Genomic DNA, 20,419 nt, shown 5'->3' with positions numbered 1-20,419 from the left:
AGAAAAAGTATTATGATTACAAAAATGAAAAATACATACCTGAAGGACAAAAGAATGAAAATAAAGTTCTTTTCTCTTCACTTCTGAACCCTACACAGACGGAACATAAATTACACAATGTAACAAAAACCACGACGAGCCTAATGTAACGCAAATCCCGCCAGAAGTGTAAATGAAAAAAGCCCCTTTTACTAAAACCAACGATCAAAATAACATAAAACCACTTGAAATGCCAAATATATCGACATAAAAACAATATACACAAAACAGATGACCAAATCTTAAACTACACAACACATTTTATCTGCAGCTCTTTAACTGAACTTACCCTCATCAATGCCAACCAAGTTGTGTGGCAAAGAGAGGAAGTGCTACCAGAGCTGGGGCCAACTACGGAAGCCCGGGAGGAGCAGAAGTGAAATGATAAAATAAAGCACATACAAAGAAAGCAATGAAAATAGAGTAAACAAGATAAGAAAAATAAATAATTAATTGAGAGAAAATTCACACAATAACTAAATAATAATAAATTCACGCATTAAGAAAATAAATAATAAAGTGCATTTTTAACTCTGTTACACCTACATCCCTTGCATTGTTTTTTCTTTGATGCGTTATTTTCTGGTTTCCTGCTTTACCGCTGCTGTGAATGTTACCCTGCCATGGTCATTTTCTGTACATGCTAAAGTTAATCCCGGCAATGTCTTTTTTGTTAGCATCTTGCTATTTGTTCCTGCCCAGCACTCAGTACTCAGTATTTATCTTCTGCACTTATATTTCCGCAATACCCTTCGTTCTAGTTTGGTTTTTTTTTACCTTCATGTTTTGTGTTGTACTTTATTTACCTTTTTGGCATTTTTGGATTTGTATTTTTCCCTATTGTATTTGTGCGACCAATTCTCAAAAGGTATAATTTCAGCAAGAACTATTTAAACTCTCCAGCAACCCAGAAACCCATCCCGTCGGGAAAATGGCGGGGCCGTGCAAAGGTGACGAGACAGATTACAATTTAGTAATAACAAGTGAGAAGAATAAAGGGCTGAGGGATTAGCATGAAACAAAAAGATTAAAAAAAGCCTGAGGCTGACACTGAAAATTGCAAAAAGCTGATGTACAGACTCTGGTGCTTTTCTTTCTACAAATAATATGTATGTATATAAATGGACCACAGCTACCAGTGTCACCATTTATTGAGAACCCATGGACATGGGAGCAAGAATAATTGGAGCATCACTACAAGGGGAGCGGCTTTTTTTTGAGCTCAAGCTGATCCGCTGGCATTCTCTGATGATATTATTCATCCATTTTCAGTCAATGGAACACGCTACATATGCCTACTTTTTGAGCTGAGAATCAGGAATAAAATGCAATATGAAATATTAATTGAGATCATGTTAGCAGATGTCACATCAGTCCATTGTGAGTACTCAAGCCTGTTGGTCTTTTTCTCCTACAATATTTGCTGCAGGAATAAGCTCTCTGAGGCATCAATCAACTGCAATGAATCACAAAACACGTCAACACTGCCACTCAGTGGTCACCACGAGGTATGCATGTCTCATGAGCACACGGATGTGCATCCGTCGGAATATTACTTATTTGTAACAGATGAGTATAATTAATATGGTCATGAATGAATGGATCAATGTCAAGAATGGATCAAAATACGGTATATTTCTATGCCGCTTATCCTCACTAGGGTCGCGGGTGTATGCTGGAGCCTATCCCAGCTGTCTTTGGGGCGAGAGGCAGGGTACACCCTGGACTGGTCGCCAGCCAATCGCATTACTTGCTCATCAGTTGGGATCGCTACATTTTTGCACAAAAGAAGAATAATGTGACGTCAAATGCACACAGTATTTACACTTTTGCAGAATACCCCCAAATTTACATTTACATTTTGCAAATAAATACAAAACAATACAGTATAAATACCCTGGAAATAATCACATAAAACACAGCAAACAAACTGAAAAAATTTAAATATCCAGTGTTTCGTATAATTTGTTTCGTAATATTAATTTATTCATTCATTCATTCATTTTCTACTGCTTTTTCCTCACGAGTGAGTAATAAAATTTAATAGTCTTGATGTTTTGATGCAGCTGTAAAACTAATCTTCCAGTAATCCCTCGTTACTTAGCGGCTTCCCTGCATCACGGCTTATTAAAAATATGTTTTTTAATAAAAATGCTGTTTTGTAGTTGAATATGACCAAAAACCACGTCAAAAACATGCATATTTAAGTAAATTGTACATATGTTTTGCCGAAATTAAGCATTTTCAGAAAACTAAACAACAAATATAAGGCATTCAGAAGACGCATTCAAAGATGATATGTAGATGATGACATGATATGATTCAATGATATCTAGTATTCTACACTGGTCACTACGTGTCAGTAATCTTACTGTATTTTTCGGTGAGACACACAAGCACCAGACTTGATTACAGAAACAATAAACTCATTTTTGTTGCATATTTGAATGGTCAACAGGCACAATAATCTACTACTACTGGCTACAGTTGTGCAAAGCTAACACTCTAAACCCCCAACATCACTTCCTGCTCACCCACCCATTCAGTTCCCATTTGGAACACATTTACAGCAACACACAGCAACACAAGCATTATTTATGTCCTAAATGTCTTATTTTCTCTTATTATGTCCACTATATTGGACAATACCAATGTCAAGGTGACGATAGGGGTGTTATTTCATGCCCTAACTCTAATAATGTTAAATTTAGAAGGTTTTCTATGCTCTAGCTCTAGGTAATTACAGTTGGGTCCAGAAGTAATTAACCATGAGAAGCGAGGAATTGCTGTGTTGCCTAATAAACCAATGTGTATTTTAATACGTATGTATAAAAATAGATTTTTTTTTTAATTATTTGACAAGGGTGCGTTAGTAAATCATGGGCTGGTCTAGGTCATAAAGTTGTATTATTTTGTAATGCTAATTAGCAAACGGTAGCAAGTTTTTAGGCAAAAATGAGGGCTGACAGACAAGATGGCGCAAGCTCCCGTAATTAATAAAAAGGACTTTGAAATTCAGACCGGGCGGAACATGAAACAAATAAAGTGAAGAAAAGTGATGAAATTTGGTTCTGTTTTCTTGTCATCTTTTCAGGAGTCATCGTTTTGCAATGTGGAAAAAGAGGCAAAAAGCAGGATGCCTTACATGGAGGGACGTTGGCCGTGGTCGTTAATAGGACGCTTTACACGGTCTGACTTCCTACAGTTGCTACAGTCTTCACCCAAAATAAAAAATTGGGTCAGTCTTTGTGAATTAGACATAACTTTTGTTACTATGAATGAAATTCCAATCAGATGGACTCTGTGACCTAATTACTAACTATTTTGGGTTTCTTGGCCTAATTCCTGCTTGGCATTAGAGGATAGCAAGTGGGGAACTGTGGGAGTTATGCATAACCAACAGAGAGGCCTCCTTTTCTTCTCATCCAGGTTCGCTTTAGTAATCAATTCCCGATGATGCAGTCTCACACGCTCCTGCTGGGTCTATTTGATAAGAGTGGACGGAAATATGACAGTATGGATTTTCTATATTCAACCAGTTCATCTCCAACTCCAAGCTCACTTTATCTCAAATGGGATGTTTTTCAAATGTTGTTCTCCATTCTACAGTACTCATACACTGTATGGAAACTGTACTGTGGGGGCAAATCATTTGATTTTGTAAGTTTTTAAAAATACTAGAATATTTTTTTAGTAATACAATTTAATATTCATATAAAATATTACATATTTGTGTTAATCCTGAAAACTGCTAAATCAAGTTTATAAATACATTTCTGTTGAGAAGTTCATTTTTAAATAAATGTATTTATTTTTTATATTACAAATGGAAAAAATAGTGGATATTTATTAATAATTATTCATTCATTCATTCATTTTCTACCGCTTTTCCTCACAAGGGTCGCGGGGGTTGCTGGAGCCTATCCTAGCTTTCTTCTGGCAAGAGGCGGGGTACACCCTGGACTGGTCGCCAGCCAATCACAGAGCACATATAGACATTATTAATAATTATTTGAAATATAATTAGTTAATAACATACAGTATATACATACATATACAGTATATACATATATATTTCTTATTTTATTTTTAAAAAAATTATTATTGCCTCAGTATTTTTACTACAGTGCGGTAATGTATTGTATCACGGAATCGAATGCCCAAACAAAGCACCCTCCACGTTATCTACTCCCTGCCTGTGCATTTTTTATTGAGTGCGAACCCGCCATGGAGCCAAGGAAACGCACGTGTGGCAACAGTTTGATAAAGACGGTGAGAAACACTACAGAATCCAACACAGAACTCGTTGCAAAGTATCACAAACGCTGCTTTCTCATTGGTCCTCACCATCTTCAAGGTAATAGTGATATCTTATGCATGTAAACCATAATTATTCCCTATAAAATGATTAAAATATATATTTTAGGGGTTTCTGGAATGGAATATTGGATTCACATAACTTTCTATCGACAATATTGCTTTAGTTTTCATCAACCTCTGTCCATTACTATTTCAAACGTTAGAACACTGTTATTGACAGTGATGATAATAATGCAGTGATATCTATATCAGCTATCTGGATGACATTCACTCCCAGACTTCACTACTGCTACTACTACTCAATAGCTCAACAAGAGCTGCAGTTGCTCACTGGCGGTAAAACACTACCCCCTGGCGTTTGGGTAAAGAATTGCAAGTCACAAGAGCTCAGTCTCAATCTCATGAAAATGTGCTAATTTTGATCAGTTTTACGAGAATTTAAGTACAAACTCTTACTAATTATTTAATACATACATTTCCAAATACTGATTAATGGTTGATTTATGACAAGATAAAGTATTTGCGTGCAGTAATTTTTCTTGCTACCTTTGTACTTCCTGAAGGAAGCGGGCACTGACAGAGGATCAGTGGGAGGGTTTTACTCCAGCCTGCACCTTCTAGCTTGAACGCCACGCAAAGCCCCGCAGTAAGTGCACAAATATTTTTGTGATTTTCATTCATGTGCGCGGCGAACACGTCGTGAGGCGTCGAATGGTGCACGTACGTCTACTTTCTTGTTCTACTTCCGCTGTTCCGCTGAGTCTCTCAGCCGAGGCGCCGCTTGCTCGGACAAAAACATGGGGGAATGTACCTCTGGAGGCGTCGTTTATGTGATGGCCGTGATTGGTAAAATAAAGCAATAATCCGTTGGAACAACGTTTCAATCACACTCGTTGAATGGTCATCGTCCATAAACAGGAATCGGTGACGTCATTTGCGAATCAGTGTGGTGGCTTATGGAGGAAATATCATTATATGCCACATGATTTTGTACACTCGTATTTTTTCCACACGTATATTAATCTATATCAGGGGTCAGAAGCCCACGGCTCCAGGGGCGTATGTGGCTCTTTGTTGTGGCTCCCTTTGCAATGCTGGATATTTTTTAAACACCTGAGTGGCAAAAATGCACGTCTTTGTAATGAGTTTTAAAAAAAACAAACTTTGTGTTAGACAATGAATGCATCCTGGCAGAGTTCTGACTGGTGATTGGATGAGCACAAGCATGCGCAGACAGTTCTCGCTCACAGGTAAACATGGAGGAAAAAAGTAATACTTTCCCAGAGCTATTTGACATTTCTAAAAAATAAAATAAAATAAACAGCGGCTTGGGAACTTGTTTGCGGCAGAGTAAACATGCCAGCAAGGTTTACATTAATTTACACATACAATTATGTAAGTTTATCTTCAATACTAGCAAAAGTACTCTAACAGCTTGTCTTATCTTATCTGAACTACTTTGATACCCCAAAATTCCCTCCAAATTTGACAGCCAACTTGATTGAGTTTACAAAACGTTGTTTTGCAGCTCCAGGATATTTTTCTTTTGTGTACAAGGGGGTAAAATGGCTCTTTTCATAGTAAAGGTTGCCGACCCCTGAGCTATTTATTTGGTGAATTTTAAATGATGTTTTTTTTTCCAGATATTGTGCCATGGCATCTCCACTGAGGAGTCTGGTGTATGACGATAGCAGGTACCAGAAGGCCTTCCATCTTTTTTTGGAGTGCTCCTCGGAACATCAGTGTATGCAGGATTTCATCCACAAAATCCTGCCAGACATATTGGCCAGGTAATCTACCTCACACACTTTATATGAATGAATGTTTACCTGGAAAGCAACAGTGAGGGGAAAAGGTGGACCAAGGCAAATAATCTGACTAGATTATTGCCATACATGTTTAATGATATACTGGGTCGTGAATGCTCCTGATTACCTGCACTATAACATCCATGCAGCAAAAGAGGGATAATTGATTTTCATCCAGGTCGAAAAATGCTTCTGGACCCCAATTGAATAAGATGTCAACACACCAGCCTAATAAGAAAATCATTGATTTCACGGGTGACAGATTTGTTTTTTTTTTGAAGTATTGCTCACTGCACAGATTATTTAAGTCATAGATCACGGGTGTCCAATGTGCGACCCAGGGGTTATTTCCGGACCACAGCTATGCTTTTATCGGCACATGGCACATTCTTAAAATATAATTTATACAAGAAAACTAAAAAGAATAACAACACAAGAGGAAGTCAAATTATTAAGAAAAAAAAAGCCATGTGGCATATGAATTACCGGTACACAGCCTGGCAATTGAAATATTACATTAATACATTAATACATTAATACATCTCTTTGTAGAGTTTGCATGTTCTCCCCGTGCACGCGTGGGTTTTCTCCGGGTACTCCGGTTTCCTCCCACATTCCAAAAACATGCTAGGTTAATTGGCGACTCCAAATTGTCCATAGGTATGTGAGTGTGAATGGTTGTTTGTCTATATGTGCCCTGTGATTGGCTGGCGATCAGTCCAGGGTGTACCCCGCCTCTCGCCCGAAGACAGATGGGATAGGCTCCAGCACCCCCCGCGACCCTCGTGAGGAAAAAGCAGTAGAAAATGAATCAATGTATTACATCCATGTGATAAGATAGCTTACATACTGCAGAATAAGACATTATGTCCTACGTTCAGCAGGTTAAAGGATATTTATTTTTGTGCTCTCTCCTCAGCATCGGAGATGGAAAGTCCCATCTTAATATCATCGGAGTTGGGAGCGGTGATGGTAAGAGGCCACATTGGAGGCGTTTTCACCTTAAACGACACCGTAAATAGCTGAAAAACTTCTACACAGGTCACCTTCTTGTATCACTAACTCTATTACTTTGCCCATAATGGCCATAGCAATAAAATGGTGAATCACTCCCTAAGTTGTTTTATCTATCCGGTAAGTTCTCTGTTAAATCTGTGACCTGATTGTTTTACTACGTGCTGCTTAGCACTGGGAACAGATACACAACTTGTCCTTAGGTGCAGTTACTTTTTATGTACGTCCAAATCAATCTTTTCCCTGCACTATTTAGTCCCAGTACAATATTGTGTTGTGTAGATGTCATTCAAATTACAAAGCATTTACCCTGAAATCCTCTAATGCTAATCTAGTGCACTGTACTGATGACGGCAGGCCACATTGACCTTGAGATGTTCTCTGAGCTGCGTCTGAAGCATCCGGGAGTGACGGTGGACTACCAGGTGGTGGAACCGAGCAGCCAGCAGCTTCATAGCTACAAAGGTGGGGTAAAGTGCTAATTTATATGTAAAATGAATAAAATAGCTATCAGTGCCACATTTGGGTGCTAAATGAATCCAGACTCAACAATCTGGTGCTTGAAGGTGATATGGTGAATGTAAGTACAGTAATACAACGTCCTGACAGAGGCAAACAAAATCTCATGCTGAAAATGCCAAAACTGCACTTTTTGGGAACTTTTGTTCATCATCCTTCTCTTTTCTGTGCATTCTAAAGATATAAAACAGCTAAAAAGAGACAGGTATTTAGTGCACATAATGGGACATTCCTATGCTGCCTACAAAGCCTGTGTTAAAACACCTCCAAAAACCTCCAACAATGTTTTATTGTTAAAATAAATACGGTATTTTATAACTGTCACGATGCAGGAGTTAGCACCTGTGACAGTTCATTTACTTTCCTTTCATGCCGTAGTTCCTGGTTCATGCCCTTATTTTGTATTCACTTCCTGTGTTACTCTGTTCCGTTTTCTGTTGCTTTGCATTTGCTATCCGTCGCACCTGTTTCCCATTTGATTGATGTCTATTTAGTTAAGGTGCGCGCCCCTTACTTTGTTGGATCATTGTCGTTTCTCTGTTTGTACATGCTAGTCTTGCTGCATTGCACTAACCATTAAAATACATTTTACCTGCATTTGGGTCCTCATCTCTACATCCTGGGGTTGCAACGCTACGCTGACAAGCCGTAAAACGTGACAATAACCATGTAGTAACAGATAACATGTAATACTTATGTATTTGTATGTATATGTATATGTATTTTAAGCATTACTGGAACTTCCTCCCGGGCGATTTCACATAGCAACATAGAAACGAACCGCGTCAGCTCCAATATGTAGCATTACCTTTTAGTAGCGTCCTGAGCCATTATGAGTGAGTGTGGGGTGAAGCTGGTCGCTAGCTAGAGCCTGCCACAGCATTGTGGTTATACTACCCTACATGCATAAAGACGTAAATGGTTCCAGTTTCTCCCCGTGCATGCCTGGGTTTTCTCCGGGTACTCCGGTTTCCTCCCACATTCCAAAAACATGCTAGGTTAATTGGCCACTCCAAATTGTCCATAGGTATGAATGTGAGTGTGAATGGTTGTTTGTCTATATGTGCCCTGTGATTGGCTGGCGACCAGTCCAGGGTGTACCCCGCCTCTCGCCCGAAGACAGCTGGGATAGGCTCCAGCACGCCCGCGACCCTCATGAGGAAAAAGCGGTAGAAAATGAATGAATGAATGAATTAATTAATGGTTCCAGTTTTTCTCATACCAGTAGGAACTCCTGTTCTTAGAGTAATATCACTTGATCAAGCCTTTTCTAACATTCCACACTACAAAATAAGTAATAAAAGCATGTCTGATTGTATCTGAAGTGGAGAAGTTGTATCGGGATATCCGGTCTCAAATGGCCCATCATTATTATGGAGGACCAAAACTGCCAAAATAATAAATAAATACAAGTGGAAATAAAAACAAAAATAAAAAAAAAAATAAAAAATTAAATACAAAAAAACAAATATAAATGGAAATAAAAACAAAAATAAAAAAATATATACATAAATAAATAAATAAAAGCAAAAATAAATACAAAAATAAAAAACAAGATTCAAAAATTAAAAAAAATATATTTTTGTTTTTATTTCCATTTATATTAATTTTTTTTATTTAATTTTTTGATTTTTTTTTCATTTTTGTTTTTATTTCCACTTTTATTTATTTATTTGTTATTTTGGCAGTTTTGATCCTCCATACATTATGAGGTTGACACTGTGGTTAAATGCAAAAACAAACGAGGGTAATATTAAAATTGTGGCTAGAGTGTTACTAAAATAGATATGCTAATATTGTTACTGTTCTTTTTGTTTTGCGCTGTTGCAGTGTTGCTAGCACAGAAGTCAGATTTAGATTACATCACCTTTAATTGGAACAAGATGACCTCCGCTGAGTTTGAGGAGCAGTGGAAGTCAAAACAGACAACAAAGAAGGCCGACTTCATTCACATGATCCAGGTTAGTCTTGCGAACCCTTTGTTTTATTTATTGCTTCACAGCAATTAGCTATCACTCCCCGTGTCTTAATTAGGCTTTCCCTGAATCCAAGTGTCATGTTCATTATCTGTGGTGAAATCGACAGATGCTTTACTACGTCAAGGACGTGGATGCGACCATCAGATTCTTCCAGAGTCTCCTTGACAAGAACGGGAAGCTTCTCATCATTCTGGTGTCTGGTAAGTGAACTGTTCATATCTCCAGTGTAGCTCAAACAACATTAAATTCAGAGGGCTCCCACTGGTGGACCCCGAATGAATCATTGAGACTAAATGGACTGCTTTATTGGAAAGCAGTGCATGATGGGAAGCCGGTGAAATAATAGTTTTTTTTTATTGTAAACTCATATTGGTACTTGTCTTGTATATTAAGTGTTAAGTTGCTGTGTGATGATTTTAACCTTATTTCCAAGATGACACAGCGAATCGTACTGTTATAATGAGTAATGACCTCTTGCGATTTCTGATGGTTTGACAAGCTCGTCGTGAGGTTCCATGTAGCTCGTGATTAGCTCGTGATTACAGTTTACTGACTAATTAGCGTGGAGCACACAAAGTACAGGAGATTTGTTTAGAACATGGCTATGAATATGTTGTACCTCTGTGTAAGATCCAGGGTTCAAAGTTTAAGAAAAAAGTGGCAGCTTATACACCGGAAATTACGGTATGTGGATTCAATAAAAGCGTAACTGTCATAACTGTTATAAAAGTCCAAATGTTCTCAAAGAAGATACTTTGAAAATGTTACTTGAAAATTAATTCATTCATTTTTTACCGCTTATGCTCACGAGGGTCGCGGGGGTGCTGGAGCCTATCCCAGCTCTCTTCAGACAAGAGGCGGGGTACACCCTGGACTGGTGGCCAGCCATTCACAGGGCACATATAGACAAACAACCATTCACACTCACATTCATACCTATGGACAATTTGGAGTGGCCAATTAATCTAGTCTACATGCTAACCACTGGGCCACCGTGCTCCATCTATTGCTAATTAAAAACTAATTAAATAACACTTTTCTAAATCACCACATAATTGTAATTCCACATTACTGACAGACTCTCTCCAAGGCATTGGTTTATTAGAAAGTATACCATAACTCAAAGCATCCAGTATGCTCTGCATCATTTAATTTATATGCCTAACTGCTTGAACAAGCTCAATTAATATGCAATGAATATTTTATATTTATATTTACACCACCCCACATTAACCTAAAGGCGGCACATGTTAAACCCGTACAAATAGCAGGAGGAAACAAACCATGAAAAAAAATTGATTTATAGTTTGGAAAATCCAGTATGAGGTTCTGTGCAGGGCTGTTATTAAGCGGCGGTATGGACTCTTAAGGAACGCTATAGACAGCCCTTCAACCTTGGAGTGTTTTATAATGAAAGCACACATCATCTAACTCAGTTAAGGTGGTTTTAGACATAATAGCTCTCTTCTTAAGCTTGTGGCAAAAGAGGAAGTACATATCGGAAAGTGGTTTATGTAGTACTGCATTTTTCATATTTCAGTTACCATTCACACTCACATTCATACCTATGGACAATTTGGAGTCACCAATTAACCTAGCATGTTTTTGGAATGTGGGAGGAAACCGGAGTACCCGGAGAAAACTCACGCATGCACGGGGAGAACATGCAAACTCCACACAGATGTCCGAGGGTGGGATTGAACCCAGCTCTTCTAGCTGTGAGGTTTGCGTGCTAACCACTCGACCGCCATGCAGCCTGTAACAGAATTAAATATGTTAAGTATTAAATGTAAATTCTGCATTGAACACATAGCTGATCATAGAAGGAGTGTTAAATGTCACTATAGGGGTGTCATTTCATGTCTACAGGGCTCTAAAAATGCTTAGAATTAGGTATTTTCTCTGTTTGGGAATATAGAGGGGAAAAAAATCAGTTCGATATATTGTTTCTTTTTAGGTGAAAGTGGCTGGGGGAAGCTGTGGAAAACCTTCAGTCCTCAGCTGTGCATGTGCGAAATAAGCCAGTGTGTGACAACTGCAGACGTCAAAAGCTTCCTGGAATCAGAAAAATTGAAGTACAAGAGCTACGCGTTGCCTTCTCAAATGGATATCACAGAGTGTTTCACGGAGGGAGACGAGAAGGGAGAGCTGCTGCTCGATTTCCTCACGGAAACTAATCGCTTCAGTCGCACGGCGTCACCGCAACTCAAGGCTGATGTGTTGAAGCTCTTGCGAGACCCTTGTTGCTCAGTGGAGTCCAATGGGAGAGTTATCTTCAATAACACATTGGAGGTGATAATTGTTGATGCAACCATATAAAAGTCATCAGAAAATTCTAAAAAGAAATGAAATACTGGCTTTATGAAGCCATCTTACAATAATTGTTATGCTGAAGGGAAGTCTCCTGGTTTGATTTTTGTCCAAATCCGAATTTAAGCTTTTCGATTGTAATAATTGTGCATAATGTATTTTTCATGAGTAAAATCGGAGTGTTGTGTAATAGTTTTAATCAATTTTTAAAATGTTCGTCATATAATTTCCAGTAGAACCTGTAAAACATTCCAGAACACAAGTCAACACTGACAAACCTTTTACTAATGGAACTGATACGTTCCAGGGTCAAATTGTCACCATCATAAAAGGTTTAGTACATTTTCTAAGCAACATGATGACATTCCTATTCGGACGGTAGAAGTGATACTTTGAGGCCCTTTTCAATCCCACGTCCATAGAGGAAGCAGATTCGGATTCATGTGTACGTGGGCAATTCCACCCCCATGGCTGAGGTATCTGGGGTGGTCCAAATGCTCCCCAGTGGCAAAGCTCTGGGGGTGAATACCTGAATTCCTCAAGGCTCTGATGTTGAGGGCTGTCTTGGCTGATTTGTCTCTTTAACATTGCTTTAGTACCACTATTTTCAATTAACAACATTGAATTGTAACTATCAAACTCGAATTGGTGATCCAACAACAAGATGGTACAGTTAAACTCAATGATTGTTCAATGACTGTTCAGATGTTGTATTAATATACAAGCAAATAAATCTATTTCAACGATCTGTACCTTTTTTACAGAGTTGCTGTTTCAAAGTGTCACTACATGTCACTTGGAATACAATTGAAGTAAAAAGGCAAACAGAACATAATTCATTCATGCAACAGTCATTCTAGTTCAATGACATTCTTTCTATTGTTTATAGCAATTTTCATTAAATTCACCTTTACTGCCATAATAATATACAGTTCAATATATAGATGGTATTGGATCTGGTTGAGGCACTGGATTGAGGGTCTTGTCTTTATATCAGGGGTCTTCAATTAAAATGGAGTAAGGTCCATCCATCCATTTTCTATACCGTTTATCCTGACAAGGGTCTCAAGTATGCTGGAGCCTATCTCAGCTGTCTTGGGGCGAGAGGCGGGGTACACCCTGGACTGGTGGCCAGCCAATCACAGGGCACATATAGACAAACAACCATTTCAACCACTCCCACATTCCAAAAACATGCTAGGTTAATTGGCCACTCCAAATTGTCCATTGGTATGAATGTGAGTGTGAATGGTTGTTTGTCTATATGTGCCCTGTGATTGGCTAGCCACCAGTCCACGGTGTACCTCGCCTGTTGCCCGAAGACAGCTGGGATAGGCTCCATCACCCCCGCGACCCTTATGAGGAAAAAGCGGTAGAAAATGAATGAATTAATGAATTATTGCACACCTGTAAATTTCACTCAAATGGCTGATTCTAACAACCAAATTGTAGTTCAATATTATAAGCACATTATTTAACATTTTAATCAACAAAATAATCACAAAGACCTTCATCCTTCATGCAAAACTGATTATTCATATATTTAATCTATGCTGTATGTAAATCACATGTGTTCCGCCCACCAAACAAGAAATATCTGCCTCGCTTGTTTGCTCCACTCCAACGATTGCTGTTTCTCCTCTCAACTTCACGTGGACTGACAAGGTAAAGTATGCAAGGTAAAGAAGTAAGACATATTGTACTTGTCAACTTATTGCTCCTCCGTTCATGTATGACAGCATCATGGCAGCGGAGGGCAGGCTAAACCGTTTTGAGGGCAGCACTTTGGAAAGTTTCCAGTTCTACCTGCACCACTCGGCCGAGCACCAATGCATTCTCCAATTTCTCATGCAGTGCTTGCCAGAAGCATTTAAAAGGTAAGCAAGCTCCAACAATTTGTTGTGGTTTTATATGCATACTCCAACCATTCAGTAACAGTAACATTTAATGCCTAAAATGTTTCAGCTACCTTCCCATAGTTACAAATTCAGGCCTCCTCCCATAAAATAAACATTTACTAGCTGCAACATGATTAACATAAAATAAACATTTGAAAATAAACATTTAACAGGTGCATCTCAATAAATTGCAATATAATTCAAAAGTTCATTTATTTCAGTCAATAAAAAGACATCAACTGTAAACATAACATTCATCGCAAAAGACACTTAAAACTGTTTTATCCTTTTTTGTCCTGCTTTACTTTTTATAGCTGCTTTTATTATCCAACATCCATACTAGAATAGCCAGTACTGGTTGAAAAAAACAATTACATGTTGTATAAATGCTACAAAAATAATTGTGTCCATCCTTTATTAGTGTAGCGTGAGATAAAGCTTACCTCGGTGGTGATGGTGAGGATGATCACTTTTCTTATATTTAGCTCATTCCCTTCACTGTTGGTTAATCTTAATCAAACATTTATTAAAAACAGAAAAAATAAAAATAAAAAAAGTGTCTTCAATGCTTTTGCTTCTGCTAAAACCTACACTTTTTCACTGCTTTTGGTTCCGGTTTTCCACAAGAAAAGCTCTGATAAAACATTCCACTGTTCTCAAATATCTTGTTTTTTATTTTTCTACATAAAATAGATGAAAAAATAAATAAATCAAGAATAAAGAAAATAAATAATTCAATCAATAATAAATAAATAACATAATAATAAAACATCAAATAAGAAAAACCTAAGAAACCACATATAGTATTTTTTTGTCAAATTCATATTAATATTACCTGTTATTTAACCTTTGACATGAGCATTAATAAAACTTCATAATTTGACCCAATTAGCAAGTTAGCATCGTACTCAGTTCCATCTGGGAGCAGCGTCTTAACTTTAACCACCTAAGACTGAGCCTTTGCTGTAGTCGACCCCAAGCTATGGAACTCTCTCCCCTCCCAAGGTTTTGGTTGACAAGATTTTGGATGATGGGCAAAATAAAAAAAAAACTGGTAAATAAAAATATATTGAATTTGGCAAGGTTATAAAGTTTATTTATCATGGGTTAATGATAAATGTTCAGTTTATTACATGTATTATATTTAAACAGTGTAAACACAATAATTGCAAAAATATTTCAACAATAATATTTTATCAACAGTCTTATCTTTTCAATGTCTGACAATTAAAGTTCCATTAATCAAGTTTGGGTTTTTTGGTGACTGGAGAAGCACTGGGAATATTTATAGTTTGTGTTCACGCTTGTGCGCTGTTCTCTGATTGGTTGATACCAGAGCAGCACGCTCTGAGTGGACAGCTACGGGGGCTGATACTGGACATGGTTAAACTCTATATTTTATCAGTATCACTGCCCTGGGCTTTGACACAGTCAACTACTTTCCGTTTGAGCGCGTACAAGATACCTCAATCGGATTGGGGAAAGGAATATTCCACCCCTGTGAATCCGATTATATATTCATTCGGATTGACACGTTTCTTTCGGAATGAGGTGTATACAAAGGTTCAATTCGTTCCGTTTGAGCAAATAAACCGAATGCAATTGGAATATTTGGGTCCATGTATACGTGGCTGATAATTGTGACTATCCGAGCTATGAGTAAACGTTCCATCAGCATTTTGTGGTGATGAAGACAGAAGCAGTTAACTTAATCTGGTAACAACTACATGAGTGCAATTCTTTTATGATGTGTTAACACTAATGCAATGTATATGATCATTTTTTCATCATGATCTTGTGCTGGTGCAGCATCGGAGCAGACAAAAGTAACCTGGCTGTTCTCGGTGTGGGAAGTGGCGGAGGTATGTGATTACTGAAATGTCATTCATTCATTCATTCATTTTCGACCGCTTTTTCCTCACGAGGGTCGCGGGGGGTGCTGGAGCCTATCCCAGCTGTCTTCGGGCGAGAGGCGGGGTACACCCTGGACTGGTCGCCAGCCAATCACAGGGCACATAGTATAGACAAACAACCATTCACACTCACATTCATACCTATGGACAATTTGGAGTGGCCAATTAACCTAGCATGTTTTTGGAATGTGGGAGGAAACCGGAGTACCCGGAGAAAACCCACGCATGCACGGGGAGAACAAACTCAAACTCCACACAGAGATGGCCGAGGGTGGAATTGAACCCTGGTCTCCTAGCTGTGAGGTCTACTCGATCGCCGTATTTTGAATTTTTTCTGTTTATTTTATTATATTTTTAGAATTTGCCAATAAAAACACAGCTGCCAGCCCCTAATGACCCCTGGGCGTCCTTGTTCAACTGTATCCCCAATTGTGGCCAACCATACAGACAATGGAAAGCAGGGCTCTGAAATGTACATTTTCAGGACAGAGATGATAGATGGTTTAAAAGAGGAACGAGGTTCAGAAACCATCTCTGAACAAAAAAATATGATTGATTCCACCCAAACAACAGTGGTTGCCTGTCAAAGGCTTCACTCTATGATATTTCAATGACCCAAAAGAATGGAACTATTCTTGTTTGGAACATGCCACTCTCCTCTATTGCTCTTGTACTTCACCATCCCCCTCAGATGGCAGCTGTCCTGAAGCCTGATCGGATGAGATCGGATGAGAGGCAAGACAACCTGACCAGTTGCAATCGATTCAATGCCTTGAGAATTAGACTGTTCGCTTAAAAAAGCCTAGATGTTCAAACTGAAGAACTGACTGTCCGTAGTTACTGCGCTCCCTTGCCTGAGTATGCAGAGTTGGATCTCACATTGATTGATCACATTTCTCAACATCTTCCAGGTGAACTGGATGTCCAGATGCTGTCTCTCATGCAATCCACTTTCTCCACTCTTCCCATCACTGCTGATGTGGTGGAAGGAAGCACTGAAATGCTTGCCAAATTCAAAGGTATTGACAACATGCGGTGAAGTTTTCTTCTCATTGATTCTCTTGTAGGAGGTAGCTCTTTGGAAAAGTTGCTTTGTAAGAATTCCAATCAAAGTGCATCAAAGATAATCAATCATGTTGGTCTTGCACTCTCATTTGCATATTATTCATTCATTCATTTTGTATCATTTATCCTCACGAAGGTTGTGGGGGTGCTGGAGCCTATCCCAGCTGTCTTCGGGTACACCCTGGACTGGTGGCCACACAGAGATGGCCGAGGGTGGAGTGGTTTCCTAGCTGTGTGGCCTGCATGCCAACCACTCCTCCACCGTGCAGCCCTATTTGCATATTATTGTGTTGCAAATGTTGCACTGAGGCAAAATTTATAACCACTTCTTCTACGGTGTTCGTGGCTATTTCTTCCTCAGTCGTCAGTGAACTGCAATCCAAAAACAAAACAAAACAGTATTCATTCATTCATTCATTCATTTTCTACCGCTTTTTCCTCACGAGGATCGCGGGGGTGCTGGAGCCTATCCCAGCTGTCTTCGGGCGAGAGGCGGGTTACACCTTGGACTGGTCGCCAGCCAATCACAGGGCACATATAGACAAACAACCATTCACACTCACATTCATACCTATGGACAATTTGGAGTGGCCAATTAACCTGTTTTTGGAATGTGGGAGAGAGATGGCCGATGGAATTGAACCCGGGTCCGGGTACCTGTGAGGTCTGTGCGCTAACCACTAGACCGCCGTGCCGCCAACTCCAAACTCCAAACAATTTGGAGTCGCTAATTAATTAACCTAGCATGTTTTTGGAATACCCGGAGAAAACCCACACATGCACGGGGAGAACATGCAAACTCCACACAGAGATGGCCGAGGGTGGAATTGAACCCTGGTCTCCTAGCTGTGAGGTCTGCGCGCTAACCACTTGACCGCCGTGCCACCCTACAAAATAGTATTTTCAATATTTATTTACAGTATTTTCCCGTATATTCTGACATCTTATGCAACCTAATCTGTGATTACATAGTTCGGTGTCAGCACTAACCTGAATCAACCTTACCTTTGTTGATCTAAGTAGATTTTTAATGAACTTTGGACATTGTTTTTCCCCACCTACATATGATTTTCAGCATCGGTGATGAAATGTGACAACCTTCAGAAGATTTCATTCACTTGGCATATAATGCCAAGTGAGGAGTATATACAGAAAATCAAGGGAAAAGGAAACGTGAGGAAATTTGACTTCATACACATGATTCAGGTATATCTAGCCATCTGTACAACTTGGCTACATTTCCTTCAAAATGTTGTCATACATATTTGTTCTAAATTTGTTCTAAATACTGCTTTTTGTATTACAAGCGTAATATTTCCCTTAACTGTGTTTATAGATGCTGTACTATGTGGACGACCTGACAGAAACAATCAAATTCTACCACAGCCTTCTGAACAAGAATGGCAGGCTCATGATCATCATAGAAAGCAGTAAGCAGTACAAGTGAATCAAAAAGAGGATAACTAAAAACATGAGTGCAATAGCGGTGTGCTCACTGGTATATTTTTCTAAACCACCCATGAATTAATACACATAATTACAATTGGAAAGTGCATTAGTGCATTTCAGAGGACATGGCTACTTATTAATGGCATGCATAGAAATAATGAAAAAAGTAAAATTCTGTTGCACACAAATAAAGAGCAATACCTACTAAGAAACATAGCTATCAAAATATTAAACATTCAAGTGCAAAAATAACAAGTTCATCAATATTAGATACAACCGCTCCATTGTACAACCTTTTTATTCGTCTTTTTTAATAACACATTTCTTGATGCATTACAGCTGATTCAGGCTGGAGCACCCTATGGACGACTTTCCCTAATGAGCTATGCAGTGAGGTGGTCCCAGTGTATCGTTCATCTTCAGACATCTTGGCCTCCCTGAAGAGTCTGGGTCTGAAATACGAGGAACGTTTCATCCACAACACCTGTGACATTACGGAGTGCTTCGATCCAAACAGCAAGACGGGACAACGTCTGCTTAGTTTCCTGACATTTAGAGAACATTTCTACCAGTCGTTCACACCACAAATAAGAGCTGAAATACTAAACCTTCTCAGGAGCAGGTGTGGCACACAAAAGGAGGGAAAAGTGTATTTCAATTGCAACCTGAGCTGTATATTTGTTCAAGCTTGAGCCTTTTCCTCTCTGGTGTAATGATTATCATTAGTCGCCTAAACTTATGTTGTATTATGTTATATTTAATACTTAAAGGGGACCTATTATGCTCATTTTTTGACCCATTGTATTGAGTTGTGGACTCCTATAGAGCAGCTACACACAATAACCCACACAAAAAAAGTTCTAGATCTTCCAGCATCTGTACCTATTCCAGCTGTATTTCTTGGAGATGGGCTTTCCGCCAAAACTCCAAACTTAAACTTAATTTATTCCACTCACGGCCCGCCTCCGGTCACGCCACGTCCGCTGTGATTGGTCACTACGAACCAACCCCACTTTCTAATATAGGAGTATAGAGTACAGGGTATAGGATAGGGGTCAGCAACCCATGGTTCCAGAATATTTTACGGTATTTTAAAATTATATTTTAAAAATATTAAGAGGAAAAAGCTGTGATCAAATGAGAAAAAGACGTACATTTATGAAAATAACAATGTTATGAGGAAAAATAATTTCAACATTTTAGTAGCATAAAGTCGATATATTAAGGAATAAAGGCTTTTTTTAAGGTCAAAATATTATGAGATACGAATAAAGTTGTCAATTTTGGAAAATTAACCTGCAGAAAAAGTTATCAGAAAAAAGTTAAAATAGTTTCAAGAGTTTCAAGAAGTTGAAAAAAATACTTAAATAAATAATTATTAGTTTTATTAGAGACGGGATACACCCTGGACTGGTTGTATTAATATCCAAGCGAATAAATCTATTTTCAGGCATCAACAGTTTTCAGTAACTTCACCCATACTGCCTTGACAATCCAATTTATTGGTTTACACAGCGTTCTTATTGGACTTGGCAGAGGTCTGGCACCATCTAGAGGGCAAAAGTAGTAAGTGCAACTCAAATGTTATCTTGCATTTAAAAAAAAATAAAAACAGTTTGCAAGATTTACATATGCTTTCAATATTTCCCTAAAAAATATGAAATTAAAAAATACATGTAAAAGACAAATTGTAATATAAATAAAATCCCAAAGTGCAAAGCGTATCATAATATTAATTCACTGTCATGATTATTATTAGATTATTGGTTAAGTATTAGTTTAGAGTAGTATTAGAGTATTAGGTAAGTGCCCTATGAATTCCCCTCTTTCAGTATCAAAGTTACATAAGGACCACCGGCCAGCCTCTTCAAGTTATATAACAAAAGTTCATGACCAGACCAAATGTGTTTTTTTCATTGCAGCTGTTTAATCTCATCATTACGGTAAAAGTTATATAGGATGTGGCGCTTCAAAATTAAAGTCGCGCCTATCGCCTTTATGTCAATGTTCGACTAAGGTCCCCTTTCGCTTGTAAAAAAACTGTCTGCGAAAAATCTTTCGTCTCGCTCTATATATGTTAGATGTATATAAACAAAATTTTAAAT

The 20,419-nt window shown here is 38.4% G+C and overlaps 2 protein-coding genes across 5 annotated transcripts; both read left to right on the top strand.

Annotated features, from left to right (window-relative positions):
- The first annotated feature begins 4,839 nt into the window (after window positions 1-4,839).
- On the top strand, window positions 4,840-12,728 carry LOC131135389 (histamine N-methyltransferase-like). Of its 4 annotated transcripts, none has more exons than XM_058081146.2 (7): window positions 4,840-5,005; window positions 6,003-6,149; window positions 7,087-7,139; window positions 7,539-7,646; window positions 9,531-9,661; window positions 9,786-9,879; window positions 11,637-12,728. In XM_058081146.2, the coding sequence occupies exons 2-7, from the start codon at window positions 6,013-6,015 to the stop codon at window positions 11,996-11,998; spliced, it is 885 nt and encodes a 294-aa protein (XP_057937129.1). In that variant the 5' UTR covers window positions 4,840-5,005; window positions 6,003-6,012; the 3' UTR covers window positions 11,999-12,728. The 4 variants fall into 4 exon arrangements, with proteins under 4 accessions (XP_057937129.1, XP_057937132.1, XP_057937131.1 ...); XM_058081149.2 differs by having other exon boundaries at window positions 7,517-7,646; XM_058081148.2 differs by lacking the exon at window positions 4,840-5,005 and adding an exon at window positions 5,049-5,079.
- A 2,812-nt stretch (window positions 12,729-15,540) lies between these two features.
- LOC131136029 (histamine N-methyltransferase A-like) lies at window positions 15,541-19,164 on the top strand. Its single transcript, XM_058082491.2, has 6 exons — window positions 15,541-15,603; window positions 15,697-15,749; window positions 16,712-16,819; window positions 17,941-18,071; window positions 18,202-18,295; window positions 18,654-19,164. Exons 1-6 carry the CDS (start codon window positions 15,575-15,577, stop codon window positions 19,004-19,006), a joined length of 768 nt encoding a protein of 255 aa, XP_057938474.2. The 5' UTR covers window positions 15,541-15,574; the 3' UTR covers window positions 19,007-19,164.
- Window positions 19,165-20,419: the final 1,255 nt, after the last annotated feature.

The sequence above is a fragment of the Doryrhamphus excisus genome, linkage group LG12 (genome assembly GCF_037039965.1).
Source record: "Doryrhamphus excisus strain RoL-2023G ecotype Guam linkage group LG12, RoL_Dexc_Guam_v1.1, whole genome shotgun sequence".
NCBI classification, from domain to species: Eukaryota; Metazoa; Chordata; class Actinopteri; order Syngnathiformes; family Syngnathidae; genus Doryrhamphus; species Doryrhamphus excisus.
This window is presented reverse-complemented; position numbering and strand designations above follow the sequence as displayed.

What these genes read in the sequence shown, in the direction of transcription:
- LOC131135389 (XM_058081146.2), top strand. Translation starts at nt 6,013, where the DNA reads ATGGCATCTCCACTGAGGAGTCTGGTGTATGACGATAGCAGGTACCAG. An exon ending in CGGAGTTGGGAGCGGTGATG is followed by an intron (nt 7,140 to 7,538) that starts GTAAGAGGCCAC and finishes TGATGACGGCAG; the next exon opens with GCCACATTGACCTTGAGATG. An exon ending in TCTCATCATTCTGGTGTCTG is followed by an intron (nt 9,880 to 11,636) that starts GTAAGTGAACTG and finishes GTTTCTTTTTAG; the next exon opens with GTGAAAGTGGCTGGGGGAAG.
- LOC131136029 (XM_058082491.2), top strand. Translation starts at nt 15,575, where the DNA reads ATGAAGACAGAAGCAGTTAACTTAATCTG. An exon ending in GAAGCAGTTAACTTAATCTG is followed by an intron (nt 15,604 to 15,696) that starts GTAACAACTACA and finishes GTGCTGGTGCAG; the next exon opens with CATCGGAGCAGACAAAAGTA. An exon ending in AATGCTTGCCAAATTCAAAG is followed by an intron (nt 16,820 to 17,940) that starts GTATTGACAACA and finishes TATGATTTTCAG; the next exon opens with CATCGGTGATGAAATGTGAC.